General features: G+C 38.4%; 1 protein-coding gene across 1 annotated transcript in view; it reads right to left on the bottom strand.

Annotated features, from left to right (window-relative positions):
- Window positions 1-206: 206 nt before the first annotated feature.
- arhgap35a (Rho GTPase activating protein 35a) overlaps window positions 207-11,239 on the bottom strand; it is an 82,912-nt gene continuing 71,879 nt past the window's right edge. The window contains exons 5-7 of the mRNA XM_081369831.1: window positions 8,863-8,994; window positions 3,426-3,531; window positions 207-3,334 (exon numbers count right to left, since the gene is read on the bottom strand). Of these exons, the coding sequence (XP_081225957.1) occupies window positions 2,908-3,334; window positions 3,426-3,531; window positions 8,863-8,994 (665 nt within the window). The 3' untranslated portion in view covers window positions 207-2,907. The remainder of the gene's footprint in view (window positions 3,335-3,425; window positions 3,532-8,862; window positions 8,995-11,239) is intronic.

The following is an 11,239-nucleotide window of genomic DNA, read 5'->3' as shown; positions in this document are numbered from 1 at the left end:
TATATATTTGACAACCTATTTGATCAATTTAATGCATTCTTGCGGAATAAAGTTTCTCTCTTTGTAGACATTAGTGAAAGCATTGTGTGCATGCACTAACTTCTGGTGTATAGATCATTATAGTATGAGTAAGTTTTGCGACCAAAAAGCACAGATGCAATGGAATTTATGCACATTCAGCAACTATTAAATAAAGACATGAGACAGATTGTACAAGATTGATTTATTAACTATAATACAGGTCACAGAAGGCCTTTACTGTTTATACACCATTCCCATTGAGACCAATTACCAACTCCTTGGCAAATAATGACTTTTTTTTGTTTGTTTGTTGTTGATGTAACTTCATTTATTTCATTATTTTTTCCATTCTATTTTTATTTTTTTTCTTTGTTCGTTTTTTTCTTCCTTTTATAATACTGAGAGTGGTAGAGCCCTCTCCCTGACCTGGTCTTGAATCATGCACTACATCATTGTGGCCTTTACACCATTCACAAAAAAACTGTTAAAAAATGTTTTGCCTCATTTTTTAATTATTAAAAGAAAACATAAAAAGAAAACCTTTTCTATCACCATTGACTATAGGGCAAAGTGTCAGACCCCCTAACGTACAAATAAACCATTCTGAATATAGTTTTGCTCCTTTCTCCTTTAACTTAACAGACAATCTGTCACCATTGTTGAAAAAAAAATAAAACGAAACAAAAAATAAAGTGATGCAGCCAAATCTGATTGCTGAACCAATATCACATTTTTAATACACGTTTGTCATGTCGCTTTTCGATTTTCAGGTCTCCCCTGCCCTTTTTTATTCATCTTTTTTTTTCCTTTTCTTTCTTTTTTGTTTTTTGCAGTCTTTGGCCGCGACGGACAATTGCCTCTGAAAGAATATACATTGAAAATACACAGAGAATGCAGCATTCATACACAAAGTACCAGGGGCGTATAGGCCACACAGCTCCCGATTTCCCAAAATATACCGTTACTTCTGCTCTCTGAGGGCAAAAGATGTAGTGTTTAAGCACAGTTGCTCATCACAGCCAATCAGAAGACAGCGTAGATGTCGACTGACAAGTTAAAAGGGGTCAGGGCAGTTGTGGTTCACTCACTGGTGGTGAGAGTTAACATGTATTACAGGGAGAGATATGCACACAAATTAAATCTGTAGTGGGATACATTCGTTTATCTCCATAAACGTGACTGATTCACAGTTTCACAATGTCTGTTCCACTTGAAAACGGTGTTCAAATCAACACAAAAGTCATAGAAAATGATCTAATTTGGAGCGAGTAAGCAAGGTATAAGTGCAGAGGAATATTGTTATAACCCATTCCTTGAATGGCAACTGATTTCTGCTTTTTTTTTTTTAGTCTTTCTTTTGCTACATAGTGAATCTGTGACTTTAAATGCATCCAGCATTTTCTAGTAAAACAAACAAAAATGTAGCATTAGAGCGAAAACGAGCTGAGATTTAACATGCAATACCTGCTTTGTCCACTGGGTGGTAGTGTTGTGCTCCGAGAGCCGACAAAGGGACAAGTCTAGTCACAACCTCCCGCGTTAACTTTCCTGTTTCCATGCCCACGTTTTCTTCCGCTAATCTTTCTTTTTAAAACTTTGGGGATTTTATAAACAATGTCATCCTTCTGAGGTCAACTCTGAAGTACAGATATTTAGCTAGTCTTACCAAAAGCCACTAACTGCAAGCTCATATTCAGCATAAAATCGGCCTCTCTGATATCAAACACTAAAGACTTTATCTATCCTGAAAGCCATTATTTCCATCCAGCTATCCCACTATCGTCTCTATCTTCCTCCTCTAGGCTTCCAGTTCACTGATTCACTGCCATCTGAATAGGTACATATAGACAGCGTCTCCTTCAAGTGCAAACTTCCTTTACCTTCCAGAACTCGCATCGTGAGGTAACTCTTGATTTAGTGCATACCTCCCCTCCAAATGCAGGTGGACCACAACCTAACCCATCCTTAAAAGTCACCTCTCAATTCATTAGCACAAAAAGTAGTCCACAAATCTAACACGAGCTAGAAGAGAGGGACTTCCTGCAAACGTGTAATAAGAAAAATAACACAGCTCCCAAATGAACAGACAATGAACAAAGTCTAAGACCCTCGTGGAACAGGAAATCGAGGGTTGTGTGGTTGTGAGGACATTCTCCGATAAAAGAAGCATTAGTCTTCCAGCATGTTCTGGAGGCTCGTGTGACAAGAGATACAGGCGAGGAAAAGACTTCAACTCCCAGAATGCTGTGCAAAAGCATTCCACACACATCCATCCCGGCAAAACTAGATCCAGTTAGTCAAGTTCTAGTTTTGTCTTTTGATTTGTGTCCCTCTGTAAAAGGCTGTTACAAGCGAAACAAGATAAATAAGGGCTAGGAATGTGGTTGTGTTGCTGCGTCAGACAAAAAAAGCATTTCTATTTCGTAATTTGATAGTAACAATGGTCGGAAGCTGAATGAATATATAGGCCACCCTGTTGGCCCGCTTAACCTTAATCATACTAGGTTGCGTACAGTGGTCACCCGAATATGAGGTGGGGTTCAGCCTGTTTGTTCATGCAACCCATTGGCTGACAAAGACAACGCTGAACCAGCAAGAGTGCGCCATCTACGTCACATGGACCCATAAGAAATCTGAGTTTGGGGGTACCACACTTAATGTGCAGTTATACGTGTGTGTGAGGAGCATAAAGGGACAGAGCGCCGCTGCAATTTATGGAGAAGCATGATGCAGAAAGAGGGCTAGGAAGTGTGGTTGACGCAGCTCATGGACTCTAGACCTCTTACTTTCTCCGTCCTCTTAAGTCAGGCACAGCCGTGCAATCATTTCTTGCATTCAATTAATCTCATTCAGTGCTCCCAAAGTTCTCCTCCTCGTCTGCGAGGTTCACAGCGTGTGTTGTTCCGTAGGGGTGTGATGAGGGTGGAGTGGAGGGAGCAGGCTCTGGATTGGGGATTGAGGGGTATGGGGTGGGGAATGAGGCGGGGACTGTTGGCCGTGGCTGAAGGGTGGAGCCATGGCGTGAAGTGGGGCGTAACAGGCGGAGTAGGCAGAGCTTGGTATGGAGGAGGCAGAAGACAAGGTGGCGCTAGGAGAGGCGGGCTGTCCGGGGAGGCCGCTGGGTGTGTCGGCCAAGGGTTGATTGTAGAAGAAGAAAGCACACTGGTGGATAAAGGTCTCGATGATTGTCTGGTAGGTGCGTGTGGCCGTCAGCGCATCCATGGTGGTGAAGTCGGGTCGCATTAGCGTCGGCCAGAAGCAGATGGACAAATTCTCGCTGGTCATCAGGTTCAGCCGGTTGTTTTGACTCACCCTGTAAGACAGAGAGAAACGGTGAGAATGGAAAACATTTGTGCGAGCGAGTTTGATCTGTGTGCTGCCCTGGGGATGGCTCCCATTCTCACTTGTTCAGGTGAGTGATGACGTATTTGAAGACGTCGTAGTTTTCTCGAGGGAATCTGCGAAGCACGTCCTTCATGGTGTGGAGACGATGCTCTCGATCATTGATTTCTGCAGGGGGCCGAGAGGGAACACGGAATGAGACACAAACACATTTATTTTCTTCATGCTTCACAGGTGTTCACTTGTCCCGCAGCACACAAACAGTTAGAGGGCGACAAGACACACACACATGAAAGGCCATCAAGACCAGAACAGTCTGTTTAATGTTCTTACATCGCAAACATCATCTTCCTTTTCGTTTCTGTAAAGCAATAAAGGCACAAATCCCATGTTTTTTTAGAGAAAGAATGAGTAGATATGTTTTGAATTATTAACAACTGACCATAAACATATCTAGCCATGTCACACACTAACGATTTCATCCCGGTTTCCATAATATTTCCACTAATGAAGCTTTTTGTTTCATTACATTTTATACATTTTTGGAATCAACAATAAGACCCTTATTTAATTTTCTCAAAATTTTACACAAATTGTAGATTTCACAGCATTCGCCAAGCTGAACCTTCAACCCTGTTACCCAAGTCATGATCAAGGTTACAACTAAGCTAAGGCTAATAGAAGTTCATCAATAACTTTAAAGCAACATTTGGTTTGTTTGACGGACAGCTCAATTCAGGATAAATTTGCAAGCCTGTAATTGTGGTATATTTACAGTATATTTTATTAGAACCATAAAAAAAAAAAAGTTTAATATTTACTACTGCAAAATAATGAAGTCAAACACACCAGAGTTTTAAACTCCTAGAGTTTAAAACCTCAATGTTTTTTAACAGTTGATTCACCTCCAGTCTCCTGAGGTGAACAAACATTTTTTTGAAGTTTAAACAGCTTTGTTGCAATAAGTAAATAAATGAATAGACTATTTTCAAATAATTATATGCCAGATTGTGTATGCAGGACTAGGAGTGACACTTAAAAAGAAAATTAAGAATGATGAGCTCAAACATAAAAATGGTAATAAAAAAAATACTTTTTAAATGGACAAATTAATAGATAATAAAAGTGTTATTTTAATTCATGTTTTAAAATGTAGTTATATAAAACAAAGCAATAAATGATTCTATTTTAAATTCAATTAAATTGTATTTTTCAAATTTAAAACAGTTAAATTCAAGGTTTAAATATTTAAATAAAAGTATAAAACTAGTTAAATAAAATAAAATAGTAAATAGTCAAATGCTAGATACTAATTGAGACTTTGATTGAATGTGTGTGTGTGCAGAAATGTAATCACTCCAGTTGCTCGAGATGAAATCAGTGTGTGGGGGGGGGGCTCTTTCCTAAAACACTGTCTACATTTGGCTTTGAGACCTCAGATTGCTTAGAAGCAATGCTTGAGGAAGTAATTCAGGAATAATGAGTTCTAATATGCACAAAGGAAGCAGCATGCTCCACCTAAATCAATAAACAACAACTCTAGGGAGGAGTAACAGTGAAAAGGTGTGTGTGTGTATTTGTGTGTGTGTGTGTTTGTGTGTGTGCTAGACTTCCCATCAGTCTCATCTGGGGTGAAAGAGGGATTGTTCAATGAAGCACAGTGTGTCACACACACAAACAGTACATGTACAGAAATAATTGTGTAGTGTGTGCAGTCACACACACACACACACACCGTGGGTGCAGCGAGCTTGATGGTTGCGGTGAGTCAGAACGGCTTACATCAGCCCTTAACGCTGTGAGCCCTGTGTTAGAACATGTGACCACTACGGCAGATGTGTTCCTCCCTGGTCACACACACACACACACACACTCTGATGTAAGCATCACACACTCTCACACACTGACATCAGCATTATGCATTGTGGCCCCAGATGCAGAATTACTGCAGTAACTACAAGGAAAATGTGCAAAACCACCATGATGCCAGAGCGTTGCTATATAGTTGCTAATAAGGATGCACGATATTGAAAAAAAATATATATAATTCACTCGATGTTTTGAATAGCTCTATTTTGGAAAGAATTAATAATTCTAGAATAGATTCTAAACAGAACAGAATTTTCAAAAAATTATGAAAACAAGCTTTAAAATTATATTTACTCAAGACTTTTTTGTGAATGCAAATTAGGGCAGCATGATTATGACAATCATAATTGTTGAATTAGGGCTGCACGATTATGACAATCATAATTGTCGATTATTTCCCTTGATATTATAATTGTGATTACTAATGTTGATTAATAAGATTTACATACAAATGCTCTTTTATATATAGACTATACATCCCAACCTGTTCATAGAGGTCACCACAAAAAAGAAGTAAAACTGTCGGACAAAATGCGTCTTTGGTCACTTAAATGCATACTTACATTTTTATAAATGCATGTATTCTGTTTGCTCAGTTCATGCATGCGCCTTGAATTATTATGCATTAATTAGTTGGTCCACAATGTAGACCGATTATTCAGAATGATATCTGTTGATGCCGCTAGTTTGATTTTCTTAAGAAAGAAAATCTCTCCCAACTAATGCTGTAGACTATACAGAGAAGCATCTCATTTGGTACATTATGATAATATTAACAACAGAGCCCAAACTATTCAATTCAACTGCTATTTATTGTTCAGATATAATAATTACACTCAAATAATAACTCAAATGTTTGAAAAAACTCAGTTGCACATAGATAAGGTAGTTTTCATAAACACTTGTCTTCATGACAAATTTATACAAAGATACATTTATAATTAACAGTAAACAAGCTCCTCTCAATAGTTTTTTTATAGGTAACGAACAAACACTGGAAAACTTTCCTGAGGTAAATGCAACGTTAAGTGACATCTTTATTGCCGTCTTTCCGCAGCTGAAACACAGATTGAGCGATTACATGAGACATGATCCTTTTCAGCAAGTTGTACTGTATCTTTCAACATACCTATTAATAACTTTTAGAGTTCATGCATGTTTTTTCATGCTATAACGTAGTGAAGTGGAAGAAAAGACTCGCTCCACACTGCCACTTGAACTGAGGCCCTACAGCACTCTGTCAAGTCGCATTTAAGAGCGTCAAAACGCCATTTATTGTTTGAATTTAGTGATAAAAAAATGGACAGAATTTGGAAGCTAAGATTGTTTCTTATCAGAAGTAAAGCACAACGCTCTTTGCGATAAGTAGATGGGAGGCGTTCTACAAATAATGGAACTACGGGTGATTCATAGGATTAAATAGAGCCTGCTTTAACGTCACTATTTTTAGTTAATTTTGCTTTAACTTTGACAGCACTAAATTCAACACAAGAGACATTTTCTTCACACAGTATGAGTTGAAGTTTTTTTTTTCATGATCAATGGCTGTTTTTAAACAATAAATGGTGAAAATAATTGCTTTTATCAGCCGATACATCGGTGCATACCTACTATGCTTTTGGCTGTACGCATATGCTAAGTGGTCCCATCAAAGCTGAAGTAGCCTTTGGGCTTAATACTCAGCATTAGGTATTTGAACGAAACCTTGACCTCAAGTATTAGCAGTAGTAAAGTGATGTCGAAACATCAGTGTTAAAACCTACCCAGATGTTGTTGATTTGAGACTGAATATGCAAATATAATCTAATCAATCAGAATAAATAACTGAAGCCACTGGCAATCAAAAAAAGCATTAATCTAAATATCCCGTCGAGACGTCTAATGGATGGCAGATCAACAAAGCTAAAGAATATTCAGAAGGCATTAAAGCAGTGCAGGTGCTTGCTGTGCTTTCAGAGACTAAAACAGAACAAGCCTGTTGGGCTGTTGCCACGGCGTCCAGTGACAGACGGACGAGAGTAAAGCCCCGCCCACCACCTGTGGAGAGTGACACGGCAGTCAGGTGACCTGCCGTCTGTCCTCTCCCTCCTCATTCTTACCCTCAATGGGCTTCTGTAATGTTCCTGAATCTTCTAGTTAGGGCTTAAACTACTTATAAGCAGTTTTGCTAAGGAAAGCATCACTATTACTGTATATTGCAAGTATTTATTGCATGTTTAGGAGTTTGTTCAAATCCATGACCCACTGAACGAACTTCATTTGCTCACCCTCATCTTCTGCAGAACATAAAAGATGGTATTTTGAAGAAAAAGTTTTGGTTACCATTTTCTTCCACTGTATGGACAAAACAAACCATGACATTTTTAATTTTGGGTTGAACTATCCCTTTAATCTTTGGCATTTAACATGTCCAGCACATCAAAAACCACTTAGAGCACATTAGCAATCAAACAGCAATGTTTAGGCAACCATCCACAACACTCCATAGCATTATGGCATTATCCCCTCACATTTTCATCAGAAAACATACAAATAAAAAAAAAATATTTTGAAAACGCAAGTATAATTTTAGTCTGATTATGTTGGCATTTGATAGATTCAATGCAAACACACACACAAAGCAACTGACTATGATTATATTCTATGTATACCAAAATTTCTAAACCAATTTTTTAATTATATACCAAAATTATATCACTTGCAAATTGAGTGACGCGACATCATGATTGGATACTAAATAACTGAATCAATCAAAGCCCCTCTTGTGTTCTCCACTACACCAGTGCAGGTTTGGGTGGTGCGATTAGTTTTCTGCTGAATCAGGCCTGCCGTTTGTGAAACTATTTGAAGCATGGTAGTACTTGAGAGGGCTTGTTTATTGAGAAACAGTCTGGAGTGTAGGACTGACGGCAATCTTAGGCTTAAGTCTCATCACTTTGGGTTGGAGCAATGCCCGGAGTAGACAATGCTGAACTTCACACTGAGAGAGTGAGTGTGTTTGTGTGTTAAAGAAAGAAGTCTATAATGCCGCAACAGGAAAACGCACTCAGTCCATTTCTGCCAGCATGTTTCTTAGAGTAGATCCTATTCTACCCACTGATTTATCCCTTGTTTTTCTTTTTCTCCCTCTAACAAGAGCTCTCTACTCACAGCGGGTTCACCAGAGGAGATCTCCAGAGCGCACTAACCTCCGAGGACTACAACCAAGCATATTGCTTTCTGACAGTAAACATCTGGCCGTGGAAAATCTTCCCTGTATCAGTGTTTGTATTGATTGTGAGAGTCTTCATAGGTCTACATGTACAGACCTATGATTTGGGAAGTCGTGGCCTAATGGTTAGAAAGCTGGAGACTGGTGAGCCGAAGGTTGAGGGTTCGATTCTCAATAGCGGACGGAAATGACTGAGGTGACCTTGAGCAAGGCACCTAACCCCCAATCGCTCCCCGGGCGCCTCAGTAAAATGCTGTCCACTGGTCTCGTGTGTTCACTACTCTCTACTCCTAATGTGTGTGCGCTAACTTGGATGGGTTAAATGCAGAGGACAAATTCCAAGCATGGGTTACCATACTTGGCCTTAATGTCATGTCACTTTCACTTTTATCTGCTCTCTCTCTCGTGTTGATACTCACTGAAGGCCTCCACCAGCTCCACCTGCATACTGTAGGGTACCAGAGGATCGGGCAGCTCCGAGAAGAAGCTCTTCATTGCTCCAGCCACTGTGTTCACAGACAAGTCCTTCTCGATCAGGTCAATGTTAGGATCTATAATGTAGAGAAACAATGAGAGACTTTGGTTAGACTTTCAAATGGAACTTTGTGAATCACTGCAGCTTCTCAAGTTACTTGCAATTTAAATTACAGTCAAGCTAAAAAAAAGTACACCCTGATCATTCTCAGGGTGTGACCAGCTAAGTGAACATTATCTCTCATATGGGTGTTTCTTTTTTTATGTGCCAGGGGTTGATTTATATTAAAACTAACAGATTTCAGCGTTTTTTTCTTTTCAGTGTGTTATATGATTACATTAAACAGATCTTATTACCTATTCATAAAAGGTACGTGAATTTTTTTTTTTTTTTTTACTTTTCATACTTCACACAGATTTTATTGTTTTATCCTTGTCCCAAACATTCAGGCAAAAACTGTGCAAATTATTTAAACAGACACAAATTATTAAACTATGATAATCTAAAGAAAAAGTGTAATAAACCAATCATTTCAATATTTACTGTGTGATTTACACTACCATTCAAAAGCTACCAATCACATATGTATTTTGAAAGAAGTATCATATGCATTTATTTGATCAAACATACAGTAAAAACAGTAATAATGTGAAATATTATTGCAATTTAAAATAAATGTTTTCTACATTTCAAAATGTAATTTATTCCTGTTTTCAAAGCTGAATTTTCAGCATCATTAGTCCAGTCTTCAATGTCATATGATCCTTCAGAAATCATTTACATCTGCTGATTTGCTATTCAAGAAACGTTTCTGAGTATCATCAATGTTGAAAACAGTATTTTTGTGGAAACAGTGATATTTTGATGATTTTGATCAAGATTCTTTGATGAAAAGAAGGAATCATCACTTTTGATTAATTTAATGTATCCTTGCTAAATAAAAGTATTACGGAAAAAAAACTGCATGTGTATAATATGTATAAATGTGTATTGGTTTATCAGGTAAAACAGTTTGTAAACTTGGTTTATTTGCCTACCAAGGAGAAAAACAGCATCAGTGAACAGCTTGAGATGAATATTAGCAATCGAGATGAATATCATTGGTGCAGAATGTTGTGCATCGTTTCCAATTAAGCTGTTTTTTTTCCAAGTTATGCAAAAAATGTGAATGTTTTTAATTGTGTTTATTTATAATTAAATGCTAGACATTAAATTAGCTGTAACAAGAAAAAGGAGTCATTTTATTCCAAAAATTATAATGGCATTTCAATCACAGAATGCTTTTTAAACAATTGATTTGGATTTTATTACTTTCAAAAAACAAATTACTAATTATTAAACTTGTGAAAATGGGAAAACTTCTAACAAAAAAGTTCTCAGGGCCAAAAGTGCCAATATTTGAAGAAACACACATATATTTGTAGATGTGACCAGCACCATCATTTTGAGTCACTTTGACCCTGAGATACATTATGGACTGAAAGTCCCGGGAATCAATCCCACCTTTTCCAACTCTAGCGAAGCCCATGCGTTCCAGCCAAGTAAGTACCATTGAGATGAATGTAAAGGCAAATGGACACATTTCTGTAGGTATTATAAAAGTACTTGATCTGAATTAAACGTAAACGGTCTGTTTCTTAAAATCAGAGGGATTAAGGACACAGGACCAAATGAACATCTTGTACAGTCAGCTTCTTCCAAAATGCAGCTCCTTCATTCATTCATGGTCTTCCTGAAATCTTCAGTCCCTAAAATCAAACCTGCCCACTCCTGCTGTCCGGAAGCATCTTTTAATCTCTCGGCTGATCCAGCGAAATGTGTATCTAAATGGAGAATGTGTGCTTAGCGTGCGGGCGCGAAATTGGTGCATGGGAGAGGGTGAGAGGTCATGATTCAAACAAAACAAGCGATGATTAAAACAACAAAACAATTTTGATCTCAGGTTCTGACAATATGATTAAGGGATAAAGCTCTAAAACATTGCGCGATACTATTGTAATCTTTCAGTCTAGCGTGTTAAATCCAGTTGACCCCAGATCAGTTCCTCTATACATCCTGATTCTATTTTATCAGAGATCGATAATGGCTGTGTAGCACCTGATTGTGAATCGTCTGACATTTCTCCACCTGCTCACTGGAGTTGTCTGAGATGCTGTCGAGCACATACCTGCACAGTAATTTCCGCCGTAATTGTATTGTCACCTGGCTGTGCGGGGTTCTGATCGATCAGACACGAGCCTTCGCCTTCTATTAGCTCATGCCGATCCGAACCGGGCCCGGCCAGATCAGTGGAGCGTGTGCGCTCGCGGTTCATTACCCAA

Source organism: Scardinius erythrophthalmus, assembly GCF_964197995.2.
Source record: "Scardinius erythrophthalmus genome assembly, chromosome: 7".
In the NCBI taxonomy this organism is placed as follows: domain Eukaryota; kingdom Metazoa; phylum Chordata; class Actinopteri; order Cypriniformes; family Leuciscidae; genus Scardinius; species Scardinius erythrophthalmus.
This window is presented reverse-complemented; position numbering and strand designations above follow the sequence as displayed.